The sequence below is a fragment of the Muntiacus reevesi genome, chromosome 5 (genome assembly GCF_963930625.1).
Source record: "Muntiacus reevesi chromosome 5, mMunRee1.1, whole genome shotgun sequence".
NCBI lineage: Eukaryota > Metazoa > Chordata > Mammalia > Artiodactyla > Cervidae > Muntiacus > Muntiacus reevesi.
Genome location: NC_089253.1, coordinates 73,512,197 through 73,533,874, shown reverse-complemented (window position 1 = coordinate 73,533,874; position 21,678 = coordinate 73,512,197). Strand labels below are relative to the sequence as shown.

At 52.7% G+C, this 21,678-nt stretch overlaps 1 protein-coding gene across 1 annotated transcript in view; it reads left to right on the top strand.

Moving 5' to 3' along the window:
* The window catches only part of SUSD4 (sushi domain containing 4), a 139,259-nt gene extending 119,408 nt beyond the window's left edge, over positions 1–19,851 (top strand). Inside the window, exons 6-9 of the mRNA XM_065936738.1 lie at positions 12,290–12,481; positions 13,564–13,708; positions 17,024–17,406; positions 18,465–19,851. Of these exons, the coding sequence (XP_065792810.1) occupies positions 12,290–12,481; positions 13,564–13,708; positions 17,024–17,406; positions 18,465–18,493 (749 nt within the window). The 3' untranslated portion in view covers positions 18,494–19,851. The remainder of the gene's footprint in view (positions 1–12,289; positions 12,482–13,563; positions 13,709–17,023; positions 17,407–18,464) is intronic.
* The last annotated feature ends 1,827 nt before the right edge of the window (positions 19,852–21,678 follow it).

Sequence of the window (21,678 nt, the reverse complement as noted above, 5' to 3'; positions counted from 1 at the left end):
ATTTGCTTCCCTGAGTGGACACATTTATTGGCCTTTCGTGTTGTTACAACAAAACAAAAGTGGAAAATGTTACACGCGGTATAATGTTTATTGATTTTCCCTGAGCTGAAAGCAAGGTTTTGGACGTAGCCTTGGAAACAGCTATGATTTTGGCATGGAGGGTGCCAGCCAGCTTCCTGGAATCATTACCACCAGACTTGGAGCCAGCCAGTACAGTGGCAGTTTTGATTATTGGAAGCCAGCAACAGTCCTGAAGGCAGAGGTTTGCCTGGGTCCATCCATGGATAGAGCAATGCCTGCTCTCTTAGTTCTCGAGAGCTGCTGCGACATCATGCTGCTGGTCTTGAGATGATGATGCCTTTGGACTTGAGACACAGAATCGCCGACCATCCCACCACCTCCCTGCGCTCTGTCCGGCCAGCTGAGGGCCAGATTCTATATTAAGAGCAACTTCTGTCTCCTCATCACTGCTGAGCTCAGCTACGAAGCCTCCTCGTGGTCTGTGGCAGCGCTTCTTAGACTGAACTGTGTATGTGAATCACCTGGAATCTTTCTAAAACAAAGTTTCTGATTCAGGAGACCTGGGGTTTGGCTTTAAATTATGCATTTTCTAATAAGCTTCTGGCTGATCCCAAAGCCAATGGTCCATGGATGGCAGTTGGAAAACAAAGGTCTCATGGAAGTAAAGACTCCAACCAGATGCCATGGCAACTTAATTCTCTGACTGACGCCACTGCATGTTTTAAGCCCTCCATCCCAGAAGGCGAGAACAGAGGAAAATTCATCTCTCCAGCTCTCGGCTCTGACCACCCAGGAGAATCACCTTGGGAACTTTGAAGGCCTGACCACACTGAGGACCCACCCCAGACCAGTTAGACAGAGCTGATGTGCGGGGTTGAAGGGCCACTGACTGAAATCACTCAGAGGCTCTTCAGATGTAGTGCTAACACGGCAGGGAGGGTGGGTGCCCATCTTTTTAGCAGTGAACTGCAGGAAGGCGAGTTCCATACTGTATGTATGGTAGACTCATCCTAGAACAAGGTTCCCAAGAGAGAATAGTGGCTCGAACAAAATAGAAACTTATTTTCACGTGCAGAATTAGTGTGTGGGGTGTGCCAGGGCCTCCTCTGCACGCAGTCATTCAGCAGCCAGTGGAGCCTGTGCTGTTTTTGAGGTGCAGTTTCTAAGGACCCCCTGGGGGAGATTGTCTTGATTCTAGAGCCAGAAGCTTGGGAGAGTTCCGTGGATCAGGCCTGGAGGAGGATTTACCACTTCTGCTCACATTCCATTGACAGGAACACAGAGAAACAAAGGATACTGGGCAGTGCAGACAGCTCTGTGCCCGGGAAGAAGAGGGGGATGAGATTGTGGCAGCAGCTGGCAGCCACCAGCACCAGCTCTGTGGGGTGGATCTGGGCGCACCCTGAAGGGCCGGCTCCTCCCTACGTTAAGGCCAGCTGGGGCTGGGTGGTGCACGAACCTTTGGAGGACTAAGGATGGAAACAGGCAATCCAAATACCTGGGCTCGTGACTCAGAAGGATTAAAACAAATAATTAGCACTTGTCACGTTCTACATTCTTCTGTCTCCCCACCCCCCACCCCCCGCCAAAATAATTCTGTGAATGTTCACGAGACACACAGACTATTTTTAAGCCTCATTTTCCTCTTCTGCACATAATGAAATATATAAATCCCCAAGCAATGCCTCACCTCCCACTGCCTTCAGAGAGTAGGAGCCTTCAGACCACAAGTTCCCCATGTCTCCATCACCCTGGTTTTGACCATTTATCCCTGTGTCCGCCTCTGGTTTCTTCCCATTCCTGTCAAAGGCCAGTCTGTTTACTGATGGACTTAGGACCAGAGGTCCTTTCACCTCCATGATGACCTTGCGTTCCTCCTCCAACCCTGCATCAACCAGCCTGGTCCTCTGCGTTGGTCCGCTCCCACAGAAGACATATAAGGTCCACAGCTCCTGTGGGGGCAGGCAGGGTCCCCGCCCCGCCCTCCAGCCATCCTATTGGCTGCTTCTGTGCAGCCAGTTTCCCCTTAGACTCTCTATGAACTGCCATTCCCACCGCACCCCTCCTCAGCTCAATGCCCCTCTTCTCTGGCCACTCACCACGCTAATGAAATCACTTACCTCAAGGCCACTGGGGACTTCCATGTGGCCAAATCCAGGGTCCCTACTCTGTCTCCATCTTTCTCAGCTTGCTGGAAACCCCTCCTCCTGCTCAGAAGTTTTCCTATCTTAGCTTCAGGTGACTCAGTGGTAAAGAATCTGCCTGCATTGCAGGAGACACAGGTTCTGTCTCTGGGTCAGGAAGATCTCCTGGATGAAGACATGGCAAACCACTCCAGTATTCTGGCCTGGAGAACCCCATGGACAGAGGAGCCTGGTGGGGCTATAGTCCATGGGATCTCAAAGAGTCAGACCCGACTGAAACAACTAAGGATGCGTGCATGTTAGCTTTGGTGGTCCATTCAAGGCTGCTTAGCCAGTCTCTTCCCCCCTCAACTGATTGCTCAGGCTTTGGATGAGAACCCCTCCTCTTTTCTCTCCACCTTCTCTTCCTGGGTGAGTTCACCCAGTCTCGTGGATTTGAGTCTTATCTCTAAGCTCATCACTTCTGAACTTGGGTGGGTTTTTTTTTTTTTTTTTTTTTGGCCTTGCCAGCTATCTTGTAGAGATCCCAGTTCCCTGACCTGGGATTGAACCCAGGCTGTGGTGACGAAAGCCGTGAGGCCTAACCACTTAGCTACCAGGGACTCCCCGATGCCTGAGTCCTGTACTGACCACAGGCGCTTTCTGCTGCTGCCTGATCGACACCTCGATGACTGTCTTACTGGCAGCTCGGATGTAACCAGTGCAAAGCCAGGCTCTCACTACCTCTCACTTCCCACAAAACAAACAAAAGCCTGATGTGGTGGCCAGCATCACCGTCCTGCCGGGCGCTGATGGCAGAAATCTGGGGTCATCCTGGCCCCAAACTCCAGCTCTCAGCAGATCCTGTTGTAGAAACAGAAGGTTCTCAAATAGATCCCGTCACTCTCCTTCTCACCGTGTCCCTGCCACTTCCTGGTCCAGGAGGCCACTGTCCTCTGTCGCCCGGCCGTGGCCGCAGCTACCTAACAGCCGCCTCACCTCCGTCCCTGCTGCCTGGCTTCCGCAGAGCAGCCGGTGCTTCCTGGTGAAGACAGGTCTATACTGGCTCTTCCCAGCGTCCCTGACACTCAAGATAAAATCTCCGCTTCCTGCCACGGGGCCCAGGGGGCTGCCCCCACACTTCCTGGCTGCCTCTTCACCCTGGCCGTGCAGCCTGCTCCCCTGTCCTGTCACCCACGGCCACCGTCCCCTCCTCCCTTCGAGCCTCCAGCTTGCCCCCTCTTGTGTCACACCCTCTGCCCGGGATGTTCCTCCCCACACATCCTTGATCACCTGTCCCAGATCAGGGTCCTTGCCTTCAGCTGCTCTGATTTCTGGGGGATCCTCAGTTGCTTCATTGTGGGGTGCACACAGTCACCGTCCTCTGGCCCTTCTCCATCCCTAAAGGGAGCGAGGGGGCCTGGCCTTTTTTAAAGTTTTTGTGCCCCTGGTTCTCTAATCCCCTGCCAGGACCAGCTTACATCTGAGATCTTCTTGTGTGTAAAAGAACATCCCTTTGGTCCTAGGTGCCGTCTAGACCCTTGGGGGCAGGTTGCCCACACTGCCTCCTGTGTGTGAGACTTAATGTGGGGTTGACATCTTTTCCAACAGACAGAGGCGAGGCCTCCTCCAGCCACGTCAATATTCATTTGTTTACTTACTTATCCTGTGTCTCTCCTAGGCCCCAGGAAGACAGAATCAATGCACTATCTAGTTTCAGTGGTGGTTCAAAAAATATATAAGTAAGTGAATTAAGAAATGAGCAAGGGACTTCCCTGGTGGTCCAGTGGTTAAGAATCTGCCTTGCAGTGTAGGGGACATGGGTTCAGTCCCTGGTTGGGGAACTCGGGTCTTGCCTGCTACAGAGCAACTAAACCCACGTGTCACAGCTACTGAGCCCGAGCACCCCAACTAGAGAATCTGTGCGTTGCAACAAAAGATCCCACGTGCTGCAACTAAGACCCAACACAGCCAAATAAATAAATGAATTTTTTTTTAATTAAAGAAAGGAGCTAAAGAATATAATCAGGATACTTGAACAAGAACGTGAAGAGGCTTTTCCTTCAGAGGGTCTGAAATATAGCCTGTCTGAGTAAAATCGCTTCCTGTATCTATGCCCAAGCGGGTGCCCCAGTGCTGATAACACAAAATAGACAGAGGTGGTTGAGGAATCTTTTTTTTTTTTTTGCACTTAGACATGCATCAGCTTTTCTTTCTAGCTTCATTTCCCTTCAGGCAATAGGCTTAATTAGCCTTTCCTGAGTTCAGACGGTGGGTGTAGGGACCTGGATGGATGGAAGGACAGGAGAGAAGCTGTTTGGGGTTGATTTGCGTGTGAGCAAATGGAAATGCTCCAGCCACACGCTGGTGGGTGCATGGTGTGGGCCCACCATAGACAAGGTGGCATTTGCTGCCTGACCGTGGAGCCCTCTGACCCCTCCATCCTCACGTCCTGTGGTCAGCCACACTCACCAGCAGAGGCCAGGAGTCCCCTATAGGAACCATCAGAGGCTGGAGAGATGGAAGTGGTGACTTGGGTAGGAGAAGGCAGCCCTTCCCTTCTCTCATCCCACCCCCTACCACCAGACATCCTGCCAGCTAGGTGGAAAAGGCTCTTTCTGGGGCCAGAGCTGAAGGTGAGGGGCAGGAGGAGAGTGATGCTAGGGGCCTTGGCAATGTGTGGGAGCGTTTGGGGTTGTTCTATGCCCTGGAGGTGCTGCTTGTATCTCCTGGGCAGCCAGAGAGTTAAACCCCTGCTGATTCACGAGACTGCCCATCCCTCAAGGAAGCACTGCCACCGCAGCCCCATGGAGAGGCTCTGTGGGGCTCAACCCTGGCTTCTTCCGGGTTTGCTGAGGTGCTGTGTGATATTAAGGAAGGAATCTGATTTCTCCTGACCCTGTAAAGACTGCTCCTGTAAAGGGGAGATGGTGGGTAGGCTGTCTTCTCTCAGGAAGACTGAAGAGTGGGTTTCCAGGAGGCAGTCCTTCCAAGTCTGGGTGTGTGAGCTTTGGTCCAGCACAAAGCCGCCGGCACACCCTGGACCCACTGATGCCTGTCCATGGAGGCCACTGCCCACAGCTGTCACTGGGCGAGGCCTGTAAAACTTCAGTAGCTCTTTGAAGAGCCTGTAGGGATTTTTTCAGCTGAGGAATAGAATCTTCCCATGTTTCGTTCGTACCCGTGTTTCAGGAGGAAGTCCTGAGCATCTTCTCTCTTATCCCCCCACCCCCACTCCATGCTTCATCGGCCATGCCTCAGATTGGCAGCTGCTGAATTTTATTTTAACATTGGGTTTATTTCTCTCCCCACCCCCACATTTACCTTTCCTCAGCTAGCACCCCACAACTCTGCTCTAAATGCTGTCCAAATGCATTAAAGGATGTTCAAGTTAAACAATGCATTTCACCAGATGCCCTCTTGCCCCAGATCTGTACATCTGGTAGGTGTATCGTGGGAGGAGACCAACAGCCTTGTCCCAGATGTGTTAGGAACCTTGGCCTCTTTATTTCAGTGTATTTCTTTTCTTTTTTTTTTAAACACCAAAAACATTTTGTATTGGGGTATAGCCGATTAACAATGTTGTGGTAGTTTCAGGTGAATAATGAAGGGACTTGGCCATACATGTTTCAGTGTATTTCTTAGAGTCAGGACTGGCAAATCCCTGTTACCTTTTACTGAGACATCTGTATGTGAAAGTGGTAGTCACTCAGGCTTGTTTGACTCTTTGCCACCCCATGGACTGTAGCCCACTAGGCTCCTCTGCCATGGGATTCTCCAGGCAAGAATACTGGAGTGGGCTGCCATTTCCTTCTCCAGGGGATCTTCCTGACCCAGGGATCAGACCCACGCCTCTCCTGTCTCCTGCACTGGTCGATGGGTTCTTTACCCTCTGAGCCGCCCAGGAAGCCACCGTGCACACGAATCTTTGTGTTGTGCTTTGTTGTCATGAAGCTTTGATTAACTTATTGTCATGTCTCAGCATTTTCCGCTGTTAAAGAACAGGGATCAGAAATGGCATGTAAATGGCCTCTCTTTGCCCATGGGAGAGTGAGGGGGGAGGAGGCGGCCTCTGGCTTATCATGAAGACTCTGCAGTTTTCATTCACTTGATTAACGGGTGTTTATTAAAAAATAGTGCAGGATGCTGTAGGAGTCACAGTTTACAAGACACAGTCCCTGCTCTGAGAGAGTTGATGGGTCTGTGCACGTAGGAGGAATAGAAAATGTTCAAAGTGCCTGGGAATTCTGAGATCATGCCTGCTGGTCTGGAGGGCTTGGTGAGGAAGCTGGTGTTTGTGCTAGAATTAAACCTGAATAGGTGGAAATAGCCAGAAGTGGGTGAGGAAGGACACTCAGCAGGTGGGAGGGGGGTTCTCCTAGAGAAGGGGAGAGAAGGCTGCTGGAGGGATGCTGAGGAGGCTGGGTGGGAAGGAGGGCTTATTTGGGAGAAATCATAGGCCTGTGCCTGGCGTTTCCAGCCCCAGCTCTGGCCATCCCAGGGAAGACTGAGGTTCCCAGGCCCCTGCACCCCAGCTTCTGCCCCTTAGTCTAGCCCTTGAGAGGCTAACTATGGTGGTAACTGTTCTCTGCAGCCGTGTGGGTAGGTAGAAATTTTCCTGCTGATCAGGAAGGAGCCATCCCCCTCATCATAATGTCAGGCGCAGAGTGGTGACTCCAGGTAGATAGTAATTATGGTCCATTTCCAGCCGAGTCTCAGCCAATTCACTTGCATTCTGCCTGCAGCCACCCAAGGTTCAAACTTCAAGTTTCACAAAACCCATAACTGTTGCTAATAATTTCTGAAGTTGTGAGAAACATTTAGGAAAAAAATAGAATTGCTGGAGAATTTTTGTTCACACCACCCACGAATTTTCGCGGGTTATTATTTTGCCTAGAACTAGCAACTGCTAGGCCTGAGCCTCCAACTGAGCCTAAGCGAGTGCTAAAGAAGGGCAGTTGTCCTCTGATCAGCCTGAAATTCTAGCCCCTACTGGGTCGTTTCTGTGCTAACTTCCTGTATGCCTCTCAGAACAGTAAGAGAGGAGAGGAGTAGCAGAACTCACTTTAGCCCCATGGCGTTGTTGTTGTTTAGTTGCTAAATTGTGTCTGACTCTTTGTGACCCCATTGACTGTAGCCTGCCAGGCTCTTCTGTCCATGGCATTCTCCAGGCAAGAATACTGGAGTGGGCTGCCATTTCCTTCTCCAGGCGATCTTCCTGACCCAGGGATTGAGCCCGCATCTCCTGCATCTCCTTTACTGGCAGGTGAATTCTTTATCACTGCACCACCAAGGAAGCCCTGAACCCCATGGTGAGAGCCTGTAATGAGAGGAAGAGTTCCTGAGCTCAAGATAATCCCAAACTGTTATTTTAAAATAAGCTCCCCAAGTTTATAATTAACTTCCAAGTTAAAAGAAACACTCCCCACCTTCTGTCCCTGCCAGGATGCATGGGGGGTTCCTTTTCAGCAAAATTGATGACCGGCCAGGTGCAATTGCTAGAAACACTGCAAAGTGTGAAGATAAATGTTTCTACTTAGGGGGCAAGTGCATCTCTATTAGCAACCGGTTATGACATTCTCAGAGTCAAAGCCTCTACCTTGGATGGTTTTTATCTGGCCTCTGAGAAAACCTGCTGGTGAGATGCTTCCTGATTCCCTGCAGGACTGTTTGGAGGCCACCTGCTGCAATCCAGAGATCCCGATTGTACGGGGCCTGGCGGTGCCTGGCGTGGGAGGGTGGCCTGGGCACCCAGCAAGTCTGGACACCAGTGACACGAGTGCTGTTACTTGTTAAGCGCCTGTTGTGCTCTGGACTTTTGTGTTACGTACATTCCATGCACATTCTAATCCTCACAACAACCCTAGGAGTTAGGAATTGTTTCCTTCACTACACGGGCAGGGAAGCTAGAGCCCTAAGAAGTTAAGCAAACTGCCTAACCCCCCTGACTTGGCAGTTACAGAGCTGGGATTTGAACATGAATTGGGACCCTCCATGCCCGAATGCACATGCTGCACCACCTCCCTGCTTTTTTGAATACAGGGTCCAGTCAGCCCAGGCCTTCCTCAGCATATCAGGGACCACCTGCCTCAGTGTCCAGATGATGATTTGAACAGCTCTTTATCCTCCAAGCGAGGGGAAAATGCTGCTGAAAACCATTGACCAAAAAAAAAAATGCACAACCTGAGAGCTGTGAGTTCAATTTGATTTGGGAGCCAAATGAGGACTATAGCCCGGGAAATGGGCTCTCAGATAGCTCCGAGGAACTGTTCTGAAGAGGAGAGGGGCGGTCAGATTTTGGTAACAAGGGATGCATGCAGTCAAGCACATGTTTTGGCAGAAGATTGCTGCCAGTCACCAGGAGCAGATGTCTCCATTAATGATTTTAATGCTTTTCTTGATGTGAGAAGATGCAAGACTTTGGGCTCATAAAATCTCCTGAAAATATCTAACTATCCGAAGGCCTGTTCTGCCAGTTTGTCCTGGAGCACAGAGTGCCTCACTCCTGATCTCCGCCCTGAATTCCTTTTAGGTGTGGAAGGTCAGTGACTACCGTGCTGGTTCCTTCTTTCTTGTAGAATCAAGTGGAGAGTGACAATTTTTAGTCAATATAACACACTTCACACTTGCATATGTCAACATAACACACCTGTATTTACAGGGCCTCTTCTTACCTTTTGTGACGTTTTCAGGGCCTTGAAAATGTTCTGGTGATTTTCTCATCCTAGGGGGACCCTTGAGGATTTGTTCGGAAGGCTCCTAGCAGGAGAGCCCTACTGTGCTGTGAAGCCTTAACCCTGGAAAGGGCCTCCTCTCCCAGCAGAGGCCCAGCCTCCCCCTGAGCCTCTGCAGTGCCAGAGGGCACTGGTGGGAGGTGGGGAGGAGGGGGACCCCTGGTGGCCATGGGAACCTGGCTGCCCTGGAGACCACTGAAGTGGCAGACATCTCTGTCAAGCAGACATCTCTGTCAGGCTGACCGCACAGGGAACATCGGGCTTCCCCTTAACTCTGGCAGCCAAGGCCTCCCCTAGCCCAGGAATGCGGCTCTGAGAGCCTGGTGGCATCTCCCTGGGCCAGATACATGTGGACACTCTCCCTTCACTGTGTTCTTCACTGAAGAGTCATTGTGGAAGGAGAGGTCTTTGCTACGAATCCCAGCTGGCATCCCGGGCCAGCTCACAATGCTGGTCTTTCTCTCTCGCTTGTCCTCATCCTTCCCTTCCCTTTCCTCTCCTGCTGCCTTGATCACCTCCTGGAGAGCACGTGGAACACCCTGGAGGTAGTGGATTTGGCAGAAGCTTTAGCTTGTGGAACCGGAAGTGCATCAGATGATGGGACTCCACGGCCCTGGGAAGCTCTGTGGAGGGTGTGCATCTGCCAGGATGGGAATGCCCTGGAAAACCAGAGAATGCCCTGGAAAGCCAGAGCCCCGGTCCCTACTCTGCTGGTGTCTGCCCATGGGACCTGAGGCGTAGTCACCTGCCAGCCACCGTTCATAGAGCACACCCTGGGCCTGTGGGCCTCAAACCCCATCTTGGACCTTCCCCTACCACCTTCTGGTCAGCTGCCTCCCCACTGGCTTTGTCCAGAAGGAGTGTGGGCAGGGGGAGAAGCTGGGGCATTTCCCGCTGACCCTCTCTGCCCCAGCAGGGTGTGGGCGGTTATCTCTGACAGTGTCTGAGTCTCCTCAGCCTCCAGGTCTCACCAGATACACCTTCACAGCTCTAACTTCCACAGGGGCTCAGCCACTAGGACACTCTCATCCCGCCTGCCCACCGATGGCAGTGACCTCCTGCTTCTGCTCATCTCAGGAACCTCGTTGCCCACGTTGGTTTTCTCATCACCCGCAGAGGCAATTGCCTCATTATGGCCCTTCTCTGTAGATTCCTGGGTCCTGGTTGTCCCTGGCTGCCCACTTATGTCATCTCAGCTCTGAAAGGAGGCCTGGGCAGCCTTTCCCAACCCTCAGATGCTCCCATGTCACAGATGAGGCCCCTGAAGCTTGGAGGGTAGAAGTGACTTCTTTGGAGTCACTCGGCTGGTGAGGAGTTGAGCCAGAACTCAGCCCAAGCTCCTGCCATTCCTCCAGCTGCTCCTGGAGGACTTGACCTCTCTGAGTTTCTGTCTCCCCAACTCTGAAAAAAAGCCAGCAGGAACTGCCTTGCATCATCCTTTGCAGAATGAGAGATAGTGTCTGTTAAGAGTCTCCAGGCCCCAAACCATGGGACATCCCCATCGGGTGGACCCATCTTGCTGACTGTCTCCAGGGGGCCTGGGTTCCTGCTGGAAGAGAGCTCCAGACATGCCTTCCAGCGGCCCGAGTGGGGCGGGCAGCTCCCTGTAGACGTGGCTGCATGGGGTGAGCTGAGAGGCTGGCCTGTGCGTCTCCTCTGGCTGGGGCTTGGGTGTCCCTGGGAAGAGGCTGAGAAGTTAACTCTCCCTTGTTTTGGTCAAAAGCTCGTAGTGGTTTCCACAGGCGTGGGTTCGTAGCTGGCCTCGATGGTCTGGGCTGTGATTGTTTCTTGAGGTGTGTTTAAGGGCCATGGCAGCCCCTCTTGTTGAGGAAAGGGAGCTCTTTGTAGGAAGAGGTGAGCAATCAGCCACTCCCCAGAAACCATCTTTCTGGATCCAGAGATAGAACTGTTCTTATCTTGCATCCCAGAGTTTGGGTTTGTCAACTAAAAAAGGTACACAATGTGAGAATTTCAAGAAAAGCTTTATTTGGAGCAAAATGAGGACTGCAACCCGGGAAATAGCTCTGAGAGACTGCTCCAAAGAGGCATTGGGGGAAGGTCAATATGTAAGATTTTGGTGAAGGGAAGAGTTCAATGCAGTCAAGCGCTTACTTTACAAAAGGTTTTCTGCTAGTCACAAGATGCTGATGTCACCATGAAGGAATCTAGAGCTTTTCTAGACATGAGAGTGTCCCTGGTAGTGTCAGTTGCTGAGTCACGTATGACTCTTTGCGACCGCATGGACTGTAGCCCGCCAGGCTCCTCTGTCCATGGAATTTCCCAGACAAGAATACTGGGATGGGTTGCCATTTTCTTTTCCAAGGGATCTTCCTGACCCAGGGATCAAACCCAGGTGTCCTGTGTCGCAGGCAGATTCTTTACCATCTGAGCCACCAGGGAAGCCCTTTCTAGATATGAAGAGATGCAAAAATCGAAATCATGAAATCAATTCCTGAAAATATCGTACTATCTAAAGACCTGTCCCATCAGATTCCCTGGAGCACAGAGTGCCTCACTCTACCCTGAACTCCCTCAGGGGGCGTTGAAGCTCAGCAGCTGCAGCAGCACTGGGCTTAGGCTCCACAAAGGCAGATGGCACATGCCCATCTTGTTGTTCAGTCACTGGCACATGCTCTCAGCAGGTGCCAATTTGTAGTTGACAGGTTCAAGAGAGGAAACAAAGCCACTTTTTCTCCCCCTAAAAATCATAGAATATGAGGGTCGGAAAAAATTATCAAGGGCAGAAGAAGCTTCCATTTTACAGAGGAGAAAAACAAGGCTTCAGTTGGGTTAAGTGACCTTTGTGAGGTTACATCGCATGTTGGTAGCAGAACCAAGCCCCGGTCCCAGGCCTCCTGCAACTGGTCAGGGGGTCTGTGATGGGGAGGCTGTGGTCTTCGCCTGCACAGAGCTGCCTATGTGTCATTGCCCAAACTCCAGGAGGACATTTGAGAATCAGGTCAGGGACACCCAGGGATTTGGACGGTCCCAGATTACTCCCATAGCCGCAGAAACAGGCTCAGTCTCGGTGATGATTTTGCCCATAAACATCTTAGTTTTATTTACTAGGTTGTCTGGCACATAATAGCATGCGTTATTAATAGAGCGGCTTAATGCTATCTATTAGGTAGGCATACTCTTTGCCGTGGAAGATGAACATCTCTTTCACGATGTAACTTACGATGCCATGTGACAGCCGCACGTGCTCAGAATCCTGTCACAGGCTTCTGTCTGACCTCACGTGAAGGGACGGGAGTCGGGCCGATCTTGGGACAGCTCAACCTCGCTGGAGTGATGGTTCGTGTATAAGTGCATCTCCGAGTGAGGTGTTCTCCGAGCTATATCTGTTTTGAGGGTCCGGACAGGATAAGCATGTGGTTCTGAAACTCTTATTCTCCCCAACTGCCCAAGTCTGTCCGCTACCTCCCATGGTGAGTCACGGCGATTTCATCTGCCACCCGCGACCTTGTGAGCGCTACAACCACGGAACCGTGGTGGAGTTTTACTGCGACCCCGGCTACAGCCTCACTAGTGACTACAAGTACATCACCTGCCAGTACGGGGAGTGGTTTCCATCCTATCAGGTCTACTGCGTCAAGTCAGGTGAGCACGTTGAGAGCGTCCCTGGACCAGGTTCAGGCCACACGCAGCAGCCGGTGGCATGTCCCAGGCCCTCCTCGCCCACACACAGTTTTAGGAACCGGATATAGAAGTTCATCTTTGTGGCTCCATGTGGCCGATGCTCCCCGACCACCCCACCCGTGCCCAGGTTAACATGCGGACCCTCTGAACGGGGTCCCTAGATCCCAGCACCCATGGAAGGACCCGGCCACTGTGGACTCCATCTTCTCCCAGCCTTGTCCCCTTCCCCTGACAAGGACACAAGCCCGGGTTGTGATCCAAGCAATGTAGGACTCTGCCTTTCTCTTCCACTCAAGGACACATATCAGAACCCAGATGATGTCATTGTGGGCAAGACCTGCTCTCACTTCCAAAAACATACACCTTTTGCAAGCTTCAGTGCTTCCTGTTGTTGTTCAGTTGCCCAGTTGTGTCAGACTCTTTGCAGCCCCATGGACTGGCAGCATGCCAGGCCTCTGTCCCTCACCATCTCCCGGAGTTTGCCCAAGTTCATGTTCATTGCATCAGTGATGCCGTCCAGCCATCTCGTACTTGGACACCCTCTTCTCCTTCTGCCCTCCATCTTTCCCAGCATCAGGGACTTTTCCAGTGAGTTGTCTGTTCACATCAGATGACCAAAATACTGGAGCTTCAGCTTCAGCACCAGCCTTTTCAGTGAATATTCAGTGCTTCCTACTTGATAACAAATGGCTAGCAAACCATCCTCACCACTGGCCTCAGAGCCTCAGGGTAGGGACCACGTGGTGAAGACCTGGGCACTAGTGCACCACCGTCTCCTGCCTGCCCCGGTCCTGCCTGCCTGCCCCGGTGTTTTCCAGACATAGCCACGGCCCCCTGCCCCAAGCCGGGGTGATGGCTGCACACCTTCCCCTGGGATGTAGCACGTGGGGGAAGCATTCGCTCACACAGCACATGTGGAGGCCCACCAATGCTCACGTGAACCTGGGCAGGAGAGGGGACCCATCCGGCCATCGGTGCGTGGGCACCCCAGCGCCCAGCCCAGCCTGGCAGCCTCACAGCTGCTTTGTTCTCTCTCCCGGCAGAGCAAACGTGGCCCAGCACCCATGAGACCCTCCTGACCACGTGGAAGATCGTGGCGTTCACGGCAACCAGCGTGCTGCTGGCGCTGCTGCTCGTCATCCTGGCCAGGATGTTCCAGACCAAATTCAAGGCCCACTTTCCCCCCAGGTCAGTACTGAGGCCCCGGGCAGCCCACAGCCACCCAGGGCCGGGCTCAGTGCAGCCGCCTGGAGCAGCAGAGAGAAAGGATGGTCAGCCTCGAGGGGTACAGAGCCCAACTTCTGAGGGGAGTAGGGGAGAAAGCCAACATGCTTTCCTGTGAGGTTTTGGGGTCTGTCTGCAAGATGGAGACAGACTCATTCATTTCCCTCTTTCCGCCTCCCCCCACCCTCCTACCCCCACCCCCAACCATGAACCCCTGTCTCCCTCTTTCCCTTGCTAGATATTCTCAAGGCAGGCCTTGTGCACGGTGCAGAGAAGGGGAGCAGAGTCAGAGATGCACGCCCCACACCTCCCCACCCCCCAGGGGCACCCCGATTGCCTACTATGTGCCCGTGGCTCTCGAGTTATGTACCTTAGAGCTTCCAGGCCACGAGGCCAGTGTGGGGGGCAGGGCGGTAAGAAATACACAGAACTAATTAGGAATGAGGTCCAAGGTGCGTGACCCAACAGTTTTCCAAACCGGTGTGCAAAACCTCAGCAAGTCTCAGGAAGGAGAAAGGCTCTGTTTGGGGGCCAGGGCAGGGCTGATGCTCTTCTGCCTCCAGGTGGGATCTGAGATTTCAGAGTGGGACCTGTGGGCAGGGGTGGCGTGGGGGGTGGGGGGGGTCTCCATCCTCCTCAGCTGCACCAGTGAGCTGAGTTCAGCGCCTTCATCCTCGCACTCGTCATCACCGAGAGGAGGCTGTCAAAGTCCCTCAGAGGCAGGTCTGGTCCTCTCAGTGCCCGGGGCGGCTGTGGCCCTTCCCCTCTGGCACCAGACACTCATCCCGGACCAAGCACGCCAGCGCCCTGCAAAACCAGGAGCCACCCAGCGCTGCTGTGGGCGGATCACCGTTCCTGAAAGGAGAAGTCGTTTAGGAAGCCCCGGGATGAGCTTGTGAGCATCAGGAGAAGGGAGGCAGGGCACCGAACATCACAGGATGTTAGCCAGGGCTCCCTGATTCACAACGGCATCACGTATTCCCGTGGATTCCTGTGCCCACGTGAGAGCTTCTCACACGGGGACCTCAGGCTTCACCCAAGGGCATGTGTTTCTGCCCACAGGGACAGGCTGGCCTCTGTGGGCGCGTGTACCACTCTTTCCGTAAGGAGTGTTCCTGAGTGAAGGAGGAGGTGGCTTCCAGGACTAACCATGCCCCACTTGGCCCTCTAGGAAAACCCACACTCACACTCCCAGCCGGGCGCGGGGGAGGGAAGCAGGCAGGGCTGCTGGAGACAGCGTCCCACCTTTTCCCTCAACCTCGCACCCCCAGGACGGCCTCGTCCCACAGAAGAGTGCCGCCCACCTGCTACAGGCGCCCCATGACCTGAAGGCACCCCACTCTTCCACCCTCGGAGCTGTGCTAGGTGGGGGGTGGGGGTAGGAGCCCCTGCATCCTCGCCAGACACTGTGTGTATGAGCACCATCCTGGGGCCACAGCCAAGCCCCTGCTGAAGTGCCAGAGCCTTCTTTCCTCTTGAACCCGTCACCTGCACTCTCCATCCTCACATTATTTATGAGTCAAGAGACCATGTTCTATCATGGAGCAATTAGACTATCTAAAGAAGGCCTAGGGGTTACAAGGAGAAAGCTAAACTACATAATGTGATTTACAGTACGTGGAGTATTTGAATGTGGCCTATAGAGCTATTTTTCTACATATGCTTGGGAACTGAGTTTCCAGGATAAGGATAGAGTCTAAATATTAAAGACGTTTTTTTAAATGGTCCCTTACACTCACTATACTTTTTTTTTTTTCCAATTCCTTGAATATTTCCTTCGTAGGTTACTCTTTAGCTGTGTGGAAACTGGTTTCAGCTATGCAGATTGATCATAAGATTCTCAGGGCAGGTCCAGGAAGGGGTTTTTGGTTTTTTTTCTGCTGGTCCCAGAGCCGTAGACTATGAAGAGATGCTGATGAGAGTCCATGAGGCTGGGACCAGCGAGGGAGAGGCTGACAGTTCATGGGAGCCCTGGTGAGAGCTGTTGCTATTGGGAGAACAGAGAACAGAGGCATCCTTGGGGTCCCCCTGACCTGGGCAATTTGAAGCTGAAAGAAACTGAAAAGGTAGGCAGGCCCAAGTGAGGCAGGAGGCGAGCGTGAGACCGTGCAGGCTGGGGAGTAGGGGAGCTCAGCGGGTCCAAGATCCACTCATAAGGGCCATGGAAGGGGAGAGAACCCAAATTTGAAGCAGACTCTTCCTTGCCTCCCAGCTCCCGTCTTTGAGAGTAGGGTGTGGACTTTTGAAAGACAGACTTTCCCTCTGTCTCTGGATGGCCTTAAGGATGGTGGAACAAGGGGACCCTGACAGCATCTCCAAGCAAGATGCTCCAAAACACCAGTGGCCTCAAGTGTCAGACAAAGACAGCCTGGCGCTTTCCTCTGCCCCACATGCCAGCATCCAGACCTCTTAGTCCTCAGACTCAGAGCTCCTGCGGAGGCCAGCATGCAGGAGCTCGTGGCCTGCCCACCCAGCTGACTTGTCCCTCTTCCTGGCCGAGTAACTCAGCACCAGTTCCCAGCCGAGAAGATAAGGAACTGAGTCCCACTGGCTGCTGACTAGCCACCCCAGGTCCTCTAGGGCCCAGGAGCAGAGAGGGGTCAGCTGAGCTGAGACTTTGACCTCAGACCCGAGGTCTGGAAGGTGCAGGGGACCGGAGACCAAGGGCAAGGCCAGAGCCGAGTGCATGGCAGGGTAAGGGGACCCCCACTCTGGCAGCACAGTGAAGCTTAGGTTCAGGCAGCCACAAGCCCACAAGCCTGGAAAGAGTTCCTTTTTTTTTTTTCCTGTTGTTGTTGCTTCTCTGTCTTGACTGAAAATGAGTGAGTTTTAGACTGCAACAGAAAACAGACAGGAAGCAACCTAAGTGCAGTGGTAACTGACAGGGGCACCTAAGGTCCACGCTTTCCCAAGCTCTTAATGATGCTATTCCATTTCCAGCAGGGGACACTGCAGGGTCACCTTGGGATGCTTGGTTAGAATGGCCCACATAGTCCCTCGTCCATGAGTTTATAGCACGAGGAGATGATGGAGCCCAGACGGGGGCAGGGAAGGGCAAGAGGGAGGCAGAGAGCAGGGGCCAATGAGGAGAAGAAAAGCCTGTCCTGTCTGGAGCATGGCCCTGGTGGATGCACCATCTGCCGGAGGGGACCCGGCAGGGCGGCTGTGTGTCCTGCACCTCTGGCTCTGCTGCCCTGAGGACCCCAGCTGCAATGGGTGGGCGCTGTGGCCTCGTTCCCGGGGTGACCTGTCACCTTGGCGCCGCTTTGCTCTCCACAGGGGACCTCCCAGGAGTTCCAGCAGCGACCCCGACTTCGTGGTGGTGGATGGCGTGCCCGTCATGCTCCCGTCCTATGACGAGGCTGTGAGCGGCGGCTTCAGTGCCTTAGGCCCCGGGTACCTGGCCTCTGTGGGCCAGGGCTGCCCCTTACCCGTGGACGACCAGAGCCCCCCAGCATACCCCGGCTCAGGGGACACAGACACGGGCCCGGGGGAGTCAGAAACCTGCGACAGTGTCTCAGGCTCTTCGGAGCTGCTCCACAGTCTATATTCACCTCCCATGTGCCAAGGGAGCACCCACCCCGCTTCCGACAACCCTGACACAGCTCCCAGCACGGCGGGGGAGGTGGCATCCACCAGCCCGGGCATCGACATTGCAGATGGTAAGCAGTGACCCGAGGTCCAAGCCACCCTGGTGCAGTCCACCACCACCACCACCCCACCACCCTGCTCCCAGCTCAGAGTCAAATCAGAGCTTCCATCTCTCTCAGCTGAAATTGCACGCTGTACTTAGAGGCCGTGGGCAAGGTCAGTTACTGGAAGGAAGGATCATCACCTCACAAGTGATGAGCCCATTAATTGAAATTTCAGGAGGCACAAAAGAGCACCAAGCCATCCAGAGTAGAAAGGCTAGGTGGGCGGAACTTGATTTTCATAGCATCCACGTAACCCAGGATGCTTTTCTTCTCTTTCCCTTAATTAGGCAGGACTTCTGAAAGTGGTGCTCAGGATCAAGGTAACACATGCATGCTAAAAGGGAAGACCTACATCCAGGCCTGAAGGCCCACCCAGGAGAAGTTCTGGGTACATACAGGCTATGTTTACCAGGTGTGAAGTAGAAGGAAAGTACTACTACTTCCTTGCTACTGCAAGGAAAAGCAGGTTGCAGATCAGGGTAAAATAATAATAATGCATCAGATTAAATAGGGCTCATTTCCCAGGGGAGGAAGTGCCAGTACCACTTTACAAATGAAAGCACTCATTCCAGCTTATATTGGCAGTAAGTCACAGTAACTATGTGGACGCAGGGGTCTCCTGGTTCCCCATAGAGAACTCTGTACTTGAACTTGTAACCTTTACCATTAGGACACACGGTTGAAGCCTAACAGTTTAATTTTATGAGCTAGATATGAGATTTTCCAGCTAATGATGCACAGAATGTTGGTGTGTTTGCTTGTTAACTGATACGTGGAACTTGGCATTATCTTCTTACTGATTTGTGTGTGTGTTAGTTGCTCAGTCATGACCGACTCTCTGCAACCCCATGGATCGAACCTGGGTCTCCTGTGTTGCAGTCAGATTCTTTACCATCTGAGCTACCAGGGAAGTAGGAGCTCTATTTTACTAAAGCTCACAATTCCAGACCTTTACAGTATTTTTCAGTGTATTAGTATGATAATCGTCTCTTTCTTTGCAGTTTAATAACCATCTCTTTTTACAGAGATCCCTCTAATGGAAGAAGATCCATAACTGGAAAAAGTCCCGATGATTCTGCTACCCCCTTGGGGATGGGAACCGTGTACCTTGGAGTGAGGCCTCTGGAGGACAGAGCTTGGGGGCGATGGAGCAAGTTTTCTAATCTATCAACAACATGGGGACAGCGACTCATATTGTGCATCTCGGACTCAAGAGCGAGGCTGATAAACGGCAGCGGCAGTGCTTTAAAATAAGACTTGAGGGTTTGCAAAGACCAGTGAGGAACAGCAGGGTGAGGGGGAACCCTGAGCAGTCCTGGATGAAGGTATTAAGGGCATCTCATGCTGCAGAACATGGGACAGACGGTTCCACGCATATATCCACCAAATTCCACCTCCCACCGACTTACGAGTACTACCCGCCTCCTCTGAAAGCATGTCACATTACGTAAATCGCTTCTAAAATCCTCTTCAAACTGTCTCTGGACTCCAGCTTCGGATGGCCCAGCCTCTGTAGGAAGTCTATGTTGAGCTGCTGGAAGAGCAGCAGCGCGCCCCCTGCAGGCTCCCAAAGGAAGGTTCTCAAGTGTCCCTCGGACAGTCTTCCTCGCACTGGACAACCCTACTCAAGGCAAGATTAAAGCGGGACGTGGCAGTTCCACTGAGAATGGAAAGGAGAGACTCAGGCAGACTCTGCTTTCTGGAGATTTCTCCAAAAGGCAGAGCTCCTGTCCTCTGTGCTGTCCTTTGGTGAAATGTCGTCAGTATTTGTATTCATGGTCTAGCACATGGATCCACGGCTTTGGCTAAGCCTTGTGACTTTACACATGGTCAGAGTGTGTTCAAATACATCTCATGGTGGAGAAGTAACCACGGTAATGTTTTGTTTCAGCATTTTTAAAAGCTTCCACTTGACAGTTTTTCTCAGTTGTGAGACCCTCTCCTTTTAACTATTAAGAGTTGTTGTCCCCGCTCCCAAACTCAGTCAGATTTAATTTTCCAAAACAGAAATTCTATCTGGAAACACATTCCTCCTCCTCCTCCAGATAAAGTATGAGGTTGAATTATTTTACCCCTTTTATTTTGTCCTGCAAAGTCCACAGGCTCCAAAGATGGATGGCGCTGCCCTCCTGCTTCGGGGGTCCCCTGCTGCCTTACCCATCAGTCCATCCAGCACGTCCACCGTACCCTCCCGGGGGCCCAGTGGGTGTCGTTCCTAAAAAATGATTGATAAACACATTTCCCAAGTCCTGAAATGTCTCTTCAAATACATGTTAATCTGTGGAGCTGATTCTTTTTCTCCTCTGGGTTTCAGACAAACACAAACAAAACTTTTTTTTTTTATTCATAAAATTGCTATGCTGATAGAGCGGTGAGAGCTGGAAGCTTGATCAAATCCTGTTTTTTCTTGACACAGACTGATTAAAAATTAAAAAGAAAATGACAGTTTGGAGCGTGACTTTAATAGTGGAGTGGATTTGGGTGGGCAGGGAGGGGCAGTAACAGTGATCTCCTGGAAGGGGGTTGGAGACAGCACATGACCAGAACCAGCGGCTGAAAGAGGGAGGGAGCGGTGACAGGCGTGCCTGACCCAGCGTCAGCCATGAGCTGGGCACCTGGGTAAAGGTGTTTGGTAATCTTAACATTATTTAGTGCTGGAGCTGGTCTTCACAAGGTTCATGCTTGAACTCCACCTGGCCATCTCAAACACTGGTGGCATGGGCGGTTGAGCGGGAGGGGACTTGAGAGTTCACTGTGGAAAGCCTCCCCGACCACCACCAGCCCCACCATCTGCAGCCTTCCCGGGATCCCTGTGGGCTAGGTCTCAGGTCTTCGCACCACACTTGTCCTCTCCCCCGCACCATTCACTCCAAATGGAGGGTGTATCTTGAGATTACCAGGTAAGTGCTTCATTTCCCATCAAAGATGCCAGGGGTTGGGGGAGGGGGGCGGGGGGGAGCTGTCTCTGAGGCTTGGCCTCGCCTCCATCCAGAAAATGTTCTCCTCCCAAAGTAGAGAGCACACAGCTAGTGAGCCCAGCACAGGGCTGCCTCTCCAGTCCCCCACCTCCGGCATCTGGGAGACAGGTATCTCAGGCACCACATACGTCCAGGAGTTAGTGCGCACATGGCTCTAAGCACAGAGGCTGGTAGGAGCAAAATGCCTGCTCAGCAACAGTGTCAGCCTCCAACCAAATTACCTGGATCCACCTCCCCCACCACCCCATCCCTTTGTGTCTGCCATATCAGGGTCTCACTCACAAATACCCTTTACTGTGATTGTTTTTTCATTATAATGAACTTAACGTGACAAGGAAGAATCCTCATGATACCCTAAGCATGCCATGATTCTGGCTCTTTATGTCAAAGTCCCAGATGCCCTCTGGGTATGAATGGACTCTTATCTTTCTTCCTCTTCCCCCTGGGAATTAGGAGCTACAAGAACAAACTGGGTTGTGTTGAGAGCTGGTGCCCAGAGGGGTGGTATGGGAGAAAACCATCCCCCCGAAAGTGCTTTCAACTTTGGGAGAGGGAGTACCCCAGCTCAGAAGCACATGACCTAGACCCCAGGGTGTTCCTTGGGTCAGCCCGCGGTATTTACACAAGTACATGCTGGAAGGAACTGCAGGCCAGCAGTTTTCCAGCTGACCGGCTCCCATCATAGGCACGCCCAGCAGAAGTCACAGGACGCCTTGACACTTCACTTCCATGTAGCTTTTTTTCATTGCAAGGTTGTGATTGGCTGGCATGGGCTCTTTAGAGCCTTTTCCGCCTAATTACACCCATCCCAGCAGCTGGCACAGGGTCAGGTGTTGGCCCTGGAGCACACAGCAGCTGGCACAGGTGTTGGCCCTGGAGCACACAGCAGAACTGGACAGTTGGTGGGGAGTGACATGCTGAGGTTCATCCAGTCTGCAGGGGAGTCAGAAGCGGGGTGCGGAGGGCCTCTCCCACTCCTCTGCTCCCTCCTTCCACACCTGACCATGCTAGGCACCCCTCCTGCTGGGATCCTCGGGTCCCAAGGCATGCCCTGAAGAGCAGGTGCAGTGCCCTGGGAGAACAAGGACTTTTCACCTGCCTCAAAACCTGCCTCTGCCACTAACAGGCTGTGGACTTGCAGGAGATCTTGCCCCCCCCACCCCGACCTCAGTTTCTTCCTGCAGAGGTGGTGTCCCTCTACCCTCCCCGCTGCACTGCAGTGAGGGTGACAGCTCAGGTAAGGTCACAGCACACAGTAGAC